The sequence below is a fragment of the Anomaloglossus baeobatrachus genome, chromosome 7 (assembly GCF_048569485.1).
Source record: "Anomaloglossus baeobatrachus isolate aAnoBae1 chromosome 7, aAnoBae1.hap1, whole genome shotgun sequence".
Classification (NCBI taxonomy): domain Eukaryota; kingdom Metazoa; phylum Chordata; class Amphibia; order Anura; family Aromobatidae; genus Anomaloglossus; species Anomaloglossus baeobatrachus.
In genome coordinates this window covers 61,404,385-61,419,384 of record NC_134359.1, presented here as the reverse complement: position 1 = coordinate 61,419,384, position 15,000 = coordinate 61,404,385, and the positions used below count along the sequence as shown (strand labels likewise).

At 39.9% G+C, this 15,000-nt stretch overlaps 1 protein-coding gene across 2 annotated transcripts in view; it reads left to right on the top strand.

Moving 5' to 3' along the window:
* The window catches only part of OLA1 (Obg like ATPase 1), a 273,951-nt gene that overhangs the window by 235,338 nt on the left and 23,613 nt on the right, over positions 1-15,000 (top strand). For both annotated transcript variants that reach the window (XM_075318875.1, XM_075318874.1), the window contains 2 exons: positions 14,252-14,392; positions 14,942-15,000. The exon at positions 14,942-15,000 is cut by the window's right edge and continues 38 nt beyond it. In XM_075318875.1, the coding sequence (XP_075174990.1) occupies positions 14,252-14,392; positions 14,942-15,000 (200 nt within the window). The remainder of the gene's footprint in view (positions 1-14,251; positions 14,393-14,941) is intronic.

Genomic DNA, 15,000 nt, shown 5'->3' with positions numbered 1-15,000 from the left:
AACTCAGCACTCCCCTTTTAATTAATAAAATATTTTTCCCAGAAGAAAGGTACCCATAACCTTCAAACTGCTATACATTTACTAATTGAAGAGCTGTGCTTTATCCCCTTTTGACATTTAGCAAAGCCAAGAGAAAGCACATTTCAATAAATGTATATGTACAATACTGGGTAAAAGTTGTAGGCATGTATTGAAAAAATTCTTCAAAGTAAAGGCCCCGTTACACGCAGCGATATCGCTAGCGAGCGTACCCGCCTCCGTCGGTTGTGCGTCACAGCAACATCGCTGCCCGTGGTGCACAACATTGTTAGGACCCGTCACACGGACTTACCTGCCTAGCGACGTCGCTGTGGCCGGCGAACCGCCTCTTTTCTAAGGGGGCGGTTTGTGCGGTGTCACTAAGCGGCCGCCCAATAGAAGCGCAGAGGCGGAGATGAGCGGCCGTAACATCCCACCCACCTCCTTCCTTCCTCATTGCCGGCGGCCGCAGGTAAGCTGTTGTTTGTCGTTCCCGGGATGTCACACGTAGCGATGTGTGTTGCTTCGGGAATGATGAACAATCTGCGACCTCAACAATCAACGATTTTTTGAAAGGGAACGACGTGTCAACGATGGACGATAAGGTGAGTATTTTCCATCGTTAACAATCGCTCGGAGCTGTTACACACAACGACGTCGCGAACGATGCCGGATGTGCGTCACGGAATCCGTGACTCCAGCAATATATTGTTACGTGTAACTGGGCCTTAAGACTATTTTCTTATTGTTAATAGTTTTATTTTTTTTTATCAACAAATTGCAAAATGAATGAACAAATGATAAATCGGCATTAAATCAATATTTTGTGTGACCGCCCTTTGGTTTCAAAACAGCAGCATTTTTTCTAGGTACACTTGTACACTGTGTTTGAAGTGATTCGGTAAGGAAGATGTTGCAAATATGTTAAAGAACTGTGCATGTTGGTTTGCTAAAGTCTTTGTCTCTTCCTGCAGTCCCAGACTCTATGCTGACATCAGGGCTCTGCGGGGGCCGGATCATCAGTTCCAGGACTATTTGTGCTTCTTATGCTAAAGATAGTCGTCAATGACACTGGCTGTAGGTTTGGGGTTGTTCTTCTGCTGCAGAACAAGTTTGGAGCCACTTAGACTCCTACCTTATGGTATTGCAAGATGGATAAATATCTGCAGGTAGTTCTCAGCATTCAGGACACCATTTATCCTGACTAAATCCCCAACTCCGTTTGCTGAACTGCAGCCTCAAACTTGCAAGGAGTCTCCACGAAGCTTCACCGTTACCTGCAGACACCCATTATTGAGTCACTTGGCCTTGATTCTTCTTCCAATGTCTAGTTTTTGGCCGCAATTCTTCCATGAAGACCATTTCTAGCTTGACATCTCCATTCAATTTGTGGGTGTAGCTGAATCCCACTGGTTCTGCCATTTCTGAGCTGGTGGCACAGCTGGACAACTTTTCATTTCGAAGGGAAATAAGCATGATGTGTCTTTCATCTGCTCCACTGTTTCCTTGGTCGACCACTTCGTCTACGGTCCTCAGTGTTGCTCATTTTTTGGTGTCCTCAATGCTGAGAATGACAGCTATTTACCCATCATGCAATACCATAAAGGAGGCATGTGATTGGCTCCAAATTTATTCAACAGCAGAACAATGACCCACAAAATACAGCTAATTGCATTACGGACTATCTTAAGGGTAAAGGAGAACAAAGAGTTCTGAAAGTGATGATACAGCCTCGATAGAGCCACAATCTCAGCATGATCGAGTCTGTCTGGGATTATAGAAACTGACGGATGATTTTGCACAAATGAAATACACAGAAGATCTGTGGTCAGTTCTCCAAGATGTTTGGAACAAACTCCCTGCCGAGTTCCTTCAAAAACTGTGTTCAAAAACTGATAATGTTTTAGAGACAAAAACCAGTCACACTAATTATTGCTTTGACTTAAATTTCTCTCTTGTACATTCACTTGGTATTTTGTTAATTGATAAAAATGAAAAACTAAAACTTCTCTTTTGGGAGCATTCTTACTTTAGCAAACAACAGGAAGGCAAGGAGTATAAATGCAAATATTTTTATTGGATTAAAAAGTACAATTTAATATGTTAAAGTCATAAAGACTATGTCCATAAATATGACCCAAAAATTGAACAAAAGGACAGTGAATACATATAATTCTTGGTTGCGGCAAGATAAACATTGGGGGATAAGGTGGACATTATACAAATGCAGATATTGATAATAAAGTGCATGTGCACATATATATATATATATATATATAAACAACCCCAAAGAATACAGCACAGGACAAAATGGTGAGTTGCAAGACAATATTAATCCTATGTAACTCTGTTAGTATTAGTGCAAAAACTGCATGTGTCAAAGTCCATTCTGAAGGAAATTAAATGCTGCTCAATGGGAGAATGGTGACACCCCCCCAAATCAAACCCCAACGTACGTTTCGCTTTCTTACCACGATGCCATGTAGAATAACCAGCTTCTTCAGGGGTATGAAACTCTCTGTTTTTTGGTATGGAAAAATGTGCTGAAAAAAATCCACATGTGCACATGCTGCTTATGAGTCCTTCTCCCAGTGTGTTCATGTTATCAGCGCAGATAATTAACCCTAGAACGCGCAACCATAGAAAACAAGTCACCTAGCAGGCCTGCGAGGCCCCAGGTATGCGTTCTAGGGTTAATCTCAGGTTGTAATCGTTATTAGTTACTAACAGCATGGTGTAATGGGGATACTCGCGTATACAAGGGCCTAGTATCAGTAACGGAATTCTGATATTTTAGGAATTCTGTGCTTCACCCTGTATAAGATCTTTGCCCCTCCACCAATTTCTCCGAGTTGGATATGCCTTGTTTTTTTTTTTGTGCCATACGCTCATATATTGCCTTTATGGTGAATTCGGTGATGACATTACCGCCGGCTTTTTGTTTGCTATGCGGCTTGTTCCGTCTTATTCGGTTTAGGCGACGTGTTGTACATGGAATAGGAAGAACAAGTCACCAGTATAACAGCAGACAGCGCTTTCCAACCATATTCCGTCTGAGAAGAAATGGCTGGTCCGATGTCAGTCACTTCAGGAACCTTTACACCTCTGTGCTCATTTACTGCCAGAATGTAGCAGCTTTGCTTCTGCATTGTGAAGATCATCTGTCAACACTTTAAGATATTCTCCTTTGTTATTAAGCTTGTGCTTCTCTACACTGTCAGGTTTTTGCCTGTCTTGCCAATTATAGTTAAGGTACAATAGAGCATTCACTGGCTCTCAGTCTCTCAGTGGCGGCACAAAAATGATTTGTAAGTCTTTATTCATCTGAATTTCACAATAGAGGTCCCGAGGAATGCAAATAATCTCTCCAAGGACTGAGCAGAAATCCTGTTAAAATGGCAGCGCACTGCTTGCCGTCTGCGGCGTGGAAATGTAACCCTTTCACTGACTGGAAAGCAAGAATTTAGTAGGAAAAAAGCCCCATTCGAGCAGTTCCGAACCAAATCTGATACATTTTGCGTGTGGTGAAGGTGCACGGTAAGTTGGTGGCGCTCATTTACAATTGGCGGTATATTGGGAAATGTATTAGCGCCCGATACGCAAGCCTTTTTTTTTTTTTTTTATGTGGATTTATATTCAGAAGAACACTTAGTGATTTCAACAATCAGGATTATATTACGTTTTATAAAGCAATTCTTGCTTAATATTTGGAACAAATGTTCATGCATCACATAATGGCAACATTTTTTGTTGGTAATTATACATATATATTGTGCATCATACCAGCCCTGGGCCCACGATCACCAGATAATCCCCAAAAAGTACAAAGAAATATTTTTAAATATGAAAAAGCCAGGTCGCATGTTACTCGGGCTACCGTGAGCTGCCTCCGTGGCCTAAACGTGCTCCCATGGCCTGCAGGGTCTTCAGACTTGTTTCCCTTCTAGAACATCAATGAATAGTAATTGTAAAAGGAGCTGCCAGCAGCGGATCTTGATGGTTTAACCCAAGTTCATTTATGGCAGCATAAGGCTATGTCCGCACACTGCATCTTTTTCTGACCACAAAGATGTATTTTTGGCCCCAAAAAAAATCGCACAAAAACGCATAAAAAAAAGCATGCGTTTTTGTGTAGTTTTTGCTGCGTTTTTTGCTGCGTTTTTGTCTAATGCATTCAATAGGTGACAAAACGCAAAAAGAATTGACATGCTGCAGTGGTCACCACGCAGCCAAAAAAAACTGCAATGTGCGGACAGCAAAAATGAAATCTCATAGGCTTTGATAGGGAAGGAAGTGCATGTAGTTTTGAGACCAAAACTGCACCCAAAAACGCAGCGTGCGCACAGAGCCATATGTGCCTCAGACAACCATTAATAATCTCATTGATAGCAGCCAAGGTGTGTGTGTGGGGTGTTCTGCACGAGACACTCATACTAGGTAAGTTTTTTTCTTTTTTCTTTTATTTTATATTTTGTTCCTATTTTTTTTATCATTTGCATATCTATCCATTGGTGATTTTAATAATTCTATGACTTTTCCTTGGTGTTACACTTTTAGTGTTCAGGAGTGTATTTTAACCTACCATTAATTTTTTTTGCGTCTGTATTTTAATAAAATATCCTCTTAATGGGAACCTGTCACCAGCTTTTCCCCCATTAGCTGCGGCCATCACCAGTGAGCCCTTAGGCTCTGTGTCCACGGGAGAATGTAGCTGCGGATTTTTCGGCATCAAAATCCGCAGCTTTCCCGCAAAATCCGCACCTTTTCAAAGGTGCGGTTTTGCCGCGGATTTACCGCGGAATTGCCGCGGATTTTCGTGCTGATTTTTTTTTTTTCTCCCCAATTTTAAAGCCAAAATCCGGATGAAAATCCGCAACAATAATTGACATGTTGCAGATTTTTCCGGATCAAAATCCGCACGAAATCCGCTGCGGAAAAATCCGCAGCGTGGGCACAGCATTTCCAAAATGCCATAGAAATGGCTGGGAAGTGCCTGAGCTGCAGATTTTCGGGAAATCCGCGGCTTTTCCGCGAGAAATCCGCGACAAAATCCGCGCATTTTCCGCAGCGTGGGCACATAGCCTTATACAAAGCATTCTAGAATACTGTATATAAGAGCCCTGGCCGCTGTGTATAACGTAAAAATCACCTTTATTATACTCAGCTAGGGGGAGGTCCGGTCCAATGGATGTCACTGCTCTCGGGTCTGGAGCCTCCTCTCTTCTGTCCATCGCCTTACTCTTGCCCAGCTCCATGTGGATGACTCATCCTACATCATCCACACAGGCCACAAATGCAATCCTGCTCATGCGCAATTTGATCTGCCATGCTGAAGACAGAGCAAAGTACAGCCATGAGGAAAAGCATGCGCACTACAATACTTTGATCTGCCTGCAGCAGGGCAGAGAGAAGTCTGCATGTGCAGCAGCGCAATGGAGGCCTCTGTGGATGATGTAGCATGCGTAGCACACGTGATGTAGCCACACAGAGCGTAGAAGGATGACAGCACTGATGGAAGAGAGGAGGCGCCAGTCCCAAAACCATTGACGCCTATTGTACCTGACCGCCCCGCAGGGGAGTATAATGTTATACAGCGCAACCTGGGTGGTGGCAGCTGCTTATAAGAGAAATTCCTGGAGACAGGATTCCTTTAAAGGGAACCTGTTGCATAATTCTTGCCTAATTCCGCTTTACAAACTTAGGTTATACTCTGAAACTCTGCTCAGTTGCGCAGGTGTGTCTACAATGTCTTCTCCCCGCCCGCTCAGCTAACTGGACAGGTATCTTAGTATGTGTGCTTATGAAAAGACCTGTCAATCTAGAAGAATGAGTGGATAGAAGCCAGTGGGGACAAACCTCCACGTCTAGTCCTCTCATCCCATTTTCAAACATTTTTTTTTTTTTTCTTAAACGCCGGAGCACTTAAGAGTAAAAGATGTTTAGGTTGGTGTAGTTGTGTTTTCTGTCATATTTCTCTAGAGAAATGAAAACTAGATATCCTGTTATGTAATCTGCTTTAAATTATATATATATATATGTATATATGTGTGTATATGTATGTATATATATTTATATATGTATATATGTGTGTATATGTATATATATATATATATATATATGTATATATGTGTGTGTGTGTGTGTGTGTGTGTGTGTATATATATATATATATTTTTTTTTTTTTTTCTTATATATATATATATTTTTATATATATTTTTTTTATTTTTATATATATATATATATATATATATATATATATATATATATATATATAAAATATATATACTGTATGTATATTATAAAATAACTTACATCAAATAGGTTATTCGCCCATAATGTACAACCACTGTCCTGCATTAAAGGAGTTTTTCCCACGAACAAAGTACGTTTTAGTTAGTAGACCTTGGATTGATGAGTTCCACAATTGGATGCCTTAAAAAAATAAATAAATAATGTTCCTGAGCTGAGATAATCTTCTATATGTGTCCCTGCTATGTTCTGTTGTTTGCCGTTCTACCATGCAGAGCTGCTCTAGTTTATGGTAACACGTTTCTCTTCTTGTCTTGTCACAGGAGCGAGTGTTTCTGTCACATTTCAGCCCTCTAACCTCATGATAAATCAACTTATGCACATATGAGAGCAACTGCCGCTGAAAGTCCTACATCACTAAGTTGATTTATGATGAGTTCAGAAAGCTTGAGACGTGACAAACACTCGCTCCTGTGATAAAACAGGCAGGGAAATGTTTTACTCACAGAAAGCAGCAGCCCCTGCTGTGTCATCTGTATATTCACTTATATTAAAGGGGATTTTCCACTTATAAAGTTAATTTTAATTAATAGATCTTGAAATAATAATAATTTCCACAACTGGATGTGGTTAAAAAATTGTTCCTGTGGTGAGATAATCTTATATATGTGTCCCTGATATGTGCTGCATAATGACTGTGTCTGACCGAACAGGATCATGGTCTGATCATACCACAGCTCCTGGGCAGGGGAGGATGCAAAAGAGTACACAGACATTACAGCACGGTATCACAGCTGATTCTTTCTGTGAGGTAAAACATTTCCCTGCCGGTTTTTAAAAATGTTTTACCTCAAACAAAGAATAATTTGTGATCCTGTGCTTATAATGTGTGTATACTCTTTTGCATCCTCCCCTGCCCAGGAGATGTGGTATGATCAGACCATGTCCCTGTACGGTCAGACACAGCCATTACACAGTACACAGCAGGGACACATATATAAGATTATCTCAGCACAGGAACATTTTTTTTAACTGCATCCAATTGTGGAAATTATTATTATTACAAGATCTATTGATTAAAATCAACTTTGTTCATGGGAAAACCCCTTTAAATGACTTTATGCGTCTTCCCTGAACAAGAACTGTAGTTTGTGCCAACCATTGACTGGAGCTGCTCTTGACGGTCGGACATAGCAAGTAAGACCGCACGTAGCAGGGGAACATTTATAAGGTTATCTCAGCACAGAAACATTTTGATCAACACATCCAAATGTGCAACTTATCATATTCCAAGATCTATTAATTAAAATGTGCTTTGGTAATAGGTCAATTAAATAATTCAAATGAGTAGGCCTCGTAAAATAAACATGGCACAGCTGTGATAAACTATTAATCTTGTTTCTATCTTGCATTAAAGACTATTGACACCTGTGTGGCATACATGACTACACCAAAGGGGCAATCTCATTTGGTCAAATATCAGGTTAAATGGCTCTTCGGGTGAAAAGACATAAGGTTTAGAGGCCCAGCTGTCAGATGAGCTCACTGACAGATTCACTGTTACCTCATTCCACAGTCTGGTATGTACTGTGATAATCGGACACCACAGAATCTAAAGAAAACATCAGTTTTCATAGAAGCCATAAAACAAAAATATAATTTTATATATATATATATATATATATATACACACATACACATATATATATATATATATATATATTTTACATATATATATATATATATATATATATGTAAAATATATATATATATATATATATATAAATATATATGTGTATGTGTGTATATATATATATATATATATATATATATATATATATATATATATACATATACAATTATATATTATTTTTTTAATTTATTTTTTTTCAAACCATGAAAGTAAAATCTGTTGGGTTTTTTTTAATTTACTGATGGTTGAAATATGCATTCAGTTTTCATTACGCTGAGAACAAGACTTTTATGCCTATTGTAGAATTTTGGCTAAAATAGGCTCAAAACGTTTTCCTGCCAAAATATCAGGTATATTTTTGGGAAATAATAAACAAATGTAGATATTGGGAGATCTGCATTCTTAAAGCCTATATTATAATCCCAGCTCCTATTTCACATAAGCATTCCCAGAAGGAGAAACTTTACAAATGCCTCTGCAGTTTTCCTGCTTTGCACTGATGAGGGCAAATATCCCGAAACAAGTCTCTAAGTAAAGCATCTGATTTGGCTTCATATGTGGCAAGGTCTCTTTTAAAGGGTTGATACTGAGTTTTAGATATGTTTCATGCGATTGTTGGCACTAGAGTTCCTATCCTCTTCTTCTCTGAGGTGGCTATTTGCATATTTAAATTCCCAGGGAGCATTGCAGGGCCTATAAGTCTTCCTAAACCAACTGGGCACTCTGCACAAGAAGAAACTTTACACTTCACACCCCAGGGTTAATTTCTCATAGACGCCAGCTTAAATTATGGTAATTTGTCTTTCCTATTGTCATTGATTTTTTCTAACATTTCCCTTTTTTCAAGATTGTTGTCTAATTAGAAGTCATACAAACAATATACTGTCAATGTGAATCCCGTGCTACGTTAAAGGGAACCTGTCAGTTGTAGCTTGGAAAGCTTAAATCGGTTGACCTGTTTCCTTAACTATCACAGTATAATACAAGAAATTTGGAAAACTGGAATTAAATGAATTATAAGGCACCAGATATTGATGACCTATCATCCAGATAGGTAATCAATATCATGGCATTGGGGGTTCAACACCTGACGCCAACACTGATCAGATGATGTAAGCTCAACCGGATGCAAACTCTGTACTGCTCCACTCTATGTGCCGCAGCCGTTGCCAGATACTTCAGCATAGCTCCTATTCATGGTTAGATCATGAAACAAATTACACCAAACCATTACAGTTGGCAAGTGCCGGGGGTGGATGGGCTCTCCCACAGAGATCTGCATCGTTGTCAGATCCCTCGCTATTTCGGCTGCACTGCTTCCAGTCACCAGGGGGAGCCAACCACTGTGCAATGAAGGGGAACCTGACAGCGATGGTGATTTGTATGTGAGAGCCCATTCACTTACTAACTTTAATTGTTTGGGGTCTGGTAAGTGCAATTCTTTTATGTGGTGTCTGCTTTCTTTTGGGGGTATACTTAACAGTACATAGAGAATAATAAATGTAAGCAGGTAATTTAAATCTTTGTAAATATAGTATATACCCCCACTATAGGACTGGCTCTGCACCATGAGAATAGCAGATCAGATAAGAAAATGTGCATTTGCAATAGTAATCTGATTAACACAAAATGTTGATGTTCTAGAATGTGAGGACTAATTATATTTGAATAAATGTTGTTCAAGAATAATTGTGGATTGTTCCCAGTTGTTCATGGGAAAATATAAGACATTTCCTGAATATAAGTCCTGGGCAATATTTCAGAGCAAAAAATAATACAAGACCCTGTCTTATTTTGGGGGTCACATGGTATACATAATTACAAACATTTCGGTAGCCAAAATCAGAACATTTAAAGCCTCACTTCTAGGACCACCTAAGACTTCCTACCTTTGGGCAAGGTTTGACTAAACACCGTGCTTTTTGCGCTTTTGTTAGCGGGACTGTCCTGGAGAAATTGGGACTGTTAGGAAGTAAGTCTATACCATACATAGTGTGTCCACCACCCATATCCTGTCCACTGCCATTAACTTGAGAACGGCCGCAGCTATAGGCATAGAAGTGGTGTCTAGGTATAGTAAAGTAGCCATGCGCTACGCAATGAAACCACCTACAGCGCCACCTGGTGGAAAACAACGGAGTTAGCATTTTTATCTCAAAAACGGAACGAGATAGAGAAAAAAGGGAATTACAAAATTATAGGGCATCATCAATTCAATACGAATCGACACCTTGCATACAGAAATGCTATGATATGAAACCCATGACCCCCCACCAAAACATTGAATGATGGTCACGCATATGGCGCTCATTTAACATTGATGCTCAAAGTGGCCCCCGTCAGCTGCAATGCACATCTGGACTCTGCACAGCATACTGTATCTTGCTGCACGTTGTGCAATATGGTAGGTGACACGTTTGCACAAGCATCTGTAATACATCGTCGTAGGTCCTGCAATGTTGGTGGAGGGGTCGCATACACCTGCTGTTTGATGTGACCTCACAGAAAAAAGTCCAATGGGGTCAGGTGAGCGTGGAGGCCACTCCATGCAGCCACCATACCCAATGACTTGTAGCAAGGTCTCCATGAGGTATCGCTCCACGTCCGCAGCCTTGTGAGTTTTACACGTTCTAATCATAGCATTTCTGTATGCAAGGTGTCGAATCGTATTGAAATGATGATGCCCTATAACTTTGTAATTCACTTTTTTCTCTATCTCATTCCGTTTTCGAGATAAAAATGCTAACTCCGTTGTTTTCCACCAGGTGGCGCTATAGGTGGTTTCATTGTTTAGAGCATGGCTATTTTACTATACCTAGACACCACTTCTATGCTTCTATGCCTATAGCTGCCGCCGTTCTCAAGTTAATGGCGGTGAACAGGATATGGGTGGACACACTGTATAGTAAGTATATAATGTCCGCACAGTATAACATAGGTTTATTACTCGTGTTGATCAGAAATGCTCATCGCCAGTAGCGGAGGACATGTGGATTCATGTGATCAGGAATGTAAATTGTGTGGTGTGTAAACAGTGACATAAGTGCAGCTCTGAAACCTTGTTCTTCAATTATCATTACAAATGATATATATATAAAGCGAGATTCCGTCGGAGATAATGTATGCAAATTTCTGTTTTCTTTAGCAGAAATCTGAGCTTTTGCTAAGCCCAAGTTATATATTATTTCATTAACCTCCAGTAGCTGCAGCAGCTTAGCTTGCGATCAAACCCCAGTTATTGTATTGTTCAAAATGAGACGTTTAGTGGCGCCGCTTCTGTAATTTCTAAATTCTATTGTTTCTTTTATATATGCGTGAGATGAAATATGTATGCATCTGCGAAAGGAGTCATACACATCTGTACGAGACTTGTAGTGGGCGGAAACTCAGATGGTCTCTGCCTAATAGTGGAGACAATGTAGTGTGCTAGTATTCGTTTGTATTCATTTTCGTAGTCTATTTTTTTTTTTTTCTATTATTTTATAGTATTAAGCAATGTAGCATGTTGAGTATTTGGTTGCAGACATTTCTGCACCATTTATGCATCTCTTGACAGTACAAATGCTTAATTTTTGCAGCTTTTTTGTGCATTTTTATGCATTTTTTGCATGCGTTTTTCATGCATTCTGGGGTAGAAAAATACTGCAAAAAGGACCCGTCAGGTCCAATATGCACCCAGAATCACGAGCAGTTCTGGGTGCATATTGCTAATCACTGCCTAACCATCCCTGTATCTAGTAGCATAAATAAAGAGATCTTTAGAAAAAGTATTTCTAAAGATCTTTTACCGTATGCTAATGAGCGAGGGGACTAGTGCCCTGGGTGTTAGTTCCCCTTACCAGTTGGTTCCATTAGCATATAAGCATGCCCCTGCGGACAGTTTTGTGACAAAGGTGCACTCAAAAATGCTATAAAAACGCACCCTGTGCAATCAGCCTTACTTTAGTAATTTGCTAGAGCCAATATCTATGAGCCTTTAATAGGGGTATGTCATAATAAGGACATGCTATTTTCCATAACTAGCACCTGTTCATGATCTGTGTCAGTTAGTGGTTTTACAGTTTCAGAAACCCCTGTCCCCCATTCTGTATTTTATTTAAAGAAAACACTTTGCTTTACGCACCATCCCCTGGTCCACCACTGCTTTCAACGTCTGTTATCTACAGCACTGACATAATGTCGATGGTGCTGCAACCATTCTGTGATCTCATTGGCTCGTCACATTAACTCGAGCAGGACAACTTAGCTCAGTTATTGGCTGCAGCGCTGTTGATGTAAGCAGCAGACAGTAACAGACACTGGAAGCAGCACTTTGCACTGGACCTGGGGAGGGTGAGTACAGGACTTTTTTTTTTTTTTTTTAACAAACTGCGTCCAAGTTTTCTGAGACTATAAAACCCCTTTAAGCACCCTTTACTTATAGAGGAATAGGCTGCAATTAAACACACAACCCTCAGAGAAGAGTAATGGTGCTGAACCTGTTTAAAAAAAAATAAAAATATATATATTTTATATATATTTTTATATAAATATAAAATATTTTTTTTTCTAATTCTGGACATCCCCTTTAAGCAATACTAACAGTTGTCTTTGCTTTGTGGTGGTGAATTAATTCACAATTTGGGCTCAGCAGCTTTCTGTATGCGGCTGTCGAGCCAAAAGTTACTATTGTGCCCCTGATTGTGAGGCATCATCTCTACTGTTGAACCCATTTTTAAAGATGGCCTACATTAACCCAGTTATTTTTTATTTGATAAATTACCGTATCTGCAGTTTCTGGAACATGCAAAACCCCAGAAGATTGATTACCATGTGGTTTTGTGAGGCCCTTCTATTTCTAGGGGGAAAACTGTCCCCAAATGGGACCAGATGTTTCCTACCTTTTTACCTCTTAAAATTATTCGGCTAGTTGGAAACTTCCAACATTTATGGTCCAGGGTTGGACTCCATTGCCCGTAGCGGCCGTTGGTATCTATGAGGCTATTGTGTCCCAGACAAGAGACCAGCAGGCAGTTTAGACTTTGCAGTTAGACTGTGTCGGAATTGCGAAACTGGCCTAAGGCCTCCTTGTCCGTATAAAAGCCACACGTGAAAAAATGGTACCGGGGTCATCAGTGTTTTGCATCCATATGTCCCTTTTTACCATACATGTGTTATCCGTGTTTTTCATGGATTGCTAAAGAAATTTCAAAGCTTCTCCTATCCTTTGTAATGTTAAACATGGAAGCCATCCTTGGGCTCTACGTGTTTTTCATGGACCCACAGACTTGTATTGGCCCTTCCATGCTGCCGGAAAAAGCGGACCAAGTAAAACACGGATGTGAGCAACACCATAGGCTATAATGGGTATCCTTAAAAATGGATGCCACATGTACTAGAAACACAGACATTTGAAAGAGGCCTACGGCCTTGTGCGCACACTGCTTTTTTTGTTGCATTTTTTCTGCCTTTTAGGTGCAGTTTGTGGTCCTAAGCTGCATATATGACCTTCCCCAGTAAAGTCTATGGGAAATCCAAAAAGCTGTGCGCACGTTGCTTCTTTTGCTTTTTTGGTGCAGTTTGTGGTCCTAAACTGCATATATGACCTTCCCCAGTAAAGTCTATGACCAATCCAAAAAGCTGTGCGCACGTTGCTTCTTTTTTTGCCTGCAGTTTTTGTTGCAGAAAAAAAGAAACAGCATGTCACTTCTTTTCTACGTTATTGCCATTAACAATGTTAAAAAAAACGCAAAGGCGAAAGCACAGAAAAAATGCATGCTTTTTTATGCGTTTTTCTGCCGGAAGGTGGTGCTTTCACTGAAGAAACAAAAGCAGTTTGCGCACAAGCCCTAGGACTGTGATCACACCGCCATTGTGGCCACCATGTAGAAGTGGCAATCTGGACAGATCAGTTGCACAGCAAATTTTACCGGTGCCCAATTGACTTACTATAGGTTTGTGGCGTTCCGTCGTGATTTCTGTCTTTTTTCCCGAGACTGCAGAAAAAAGTAAAAGTGAACAGAGCCCAACTTTGTGGGTTGTGGGGGTTTTTTTTACCATTTTCAAATATTAATACTTCACGCACAAAAAAAAAAGGTCCAAAGTAAAAGCAGATAAGAGTGAAATATTAGTGGAGTACACCTGAAGCAATCACAACCGGTAAATGTCTTGACCTTGGAAAGCAATACACAAGAAAGTGGCATCATAAAGCCGCGTGATTCTTATGAATATGTATGTGCTACTTGATAATAATGAATGTGGCACCGTCATGCATGCACTACAAGATAATGTTGTGCCCTCTTTTGTCTACAGGTTGATAAAAATTAAGGAGTGGGTGGACAAGCATGACCCAGGGGCCTTGGTCATTCCTTTTAGTGGGGCCTTGGAACTGAATCTGCAAGACATGAGTGATGAGGAGAAGCAGAAGTATCTGGAAGAGAAAGTGACACAAAGGTTAATTAGCATTCATTTTCCCTACACTTTATTATCAACTATTTCCTTGCTGTAATTTAATTGCTTGCACTGATAGAATAATAAATGACAGAGTAATTACCATTATAAAGAGGGAATCTTCTCCTTTCTTTATCATGCGACAGAGTTGAAAAGATTTATTTTAAATTAAGTTTTTAACTGTCATCTGTCACCCGAGTGCAGGGTTTTTAATTATAGCATAGGACGGTCGGGGTGGTAAGGGGGGAGTAAATGGGGGGGTACTTTTACAGGGCGACAATCAGCCCAAAAATTCTTTCGTCATGGGAAGCTTATGCAAAGAAATAAAATAGTGGTGTTTTTTGATGTTTTAATATAAACAGCCACCAAGTGATGGAAGCAAGAGAAATACATTTTAGGTGTTTTTTAAAAAAAATAAATAAATAAAAAATAACACACGGGATTAATTTAACGTTAGCCGGGACTCCTTAAGGTTTTTGTAAGATCCAGTTCTTAAGTTGCGCCGTCCCTCTCTCGCACCGCTATAACTCATCGCTTGCTTTCTTGTTTCAGTGCCTTGTCCAAGATTATTAAAACCGGATACGCCGCACTACAGCTTGAATACTTTTTCA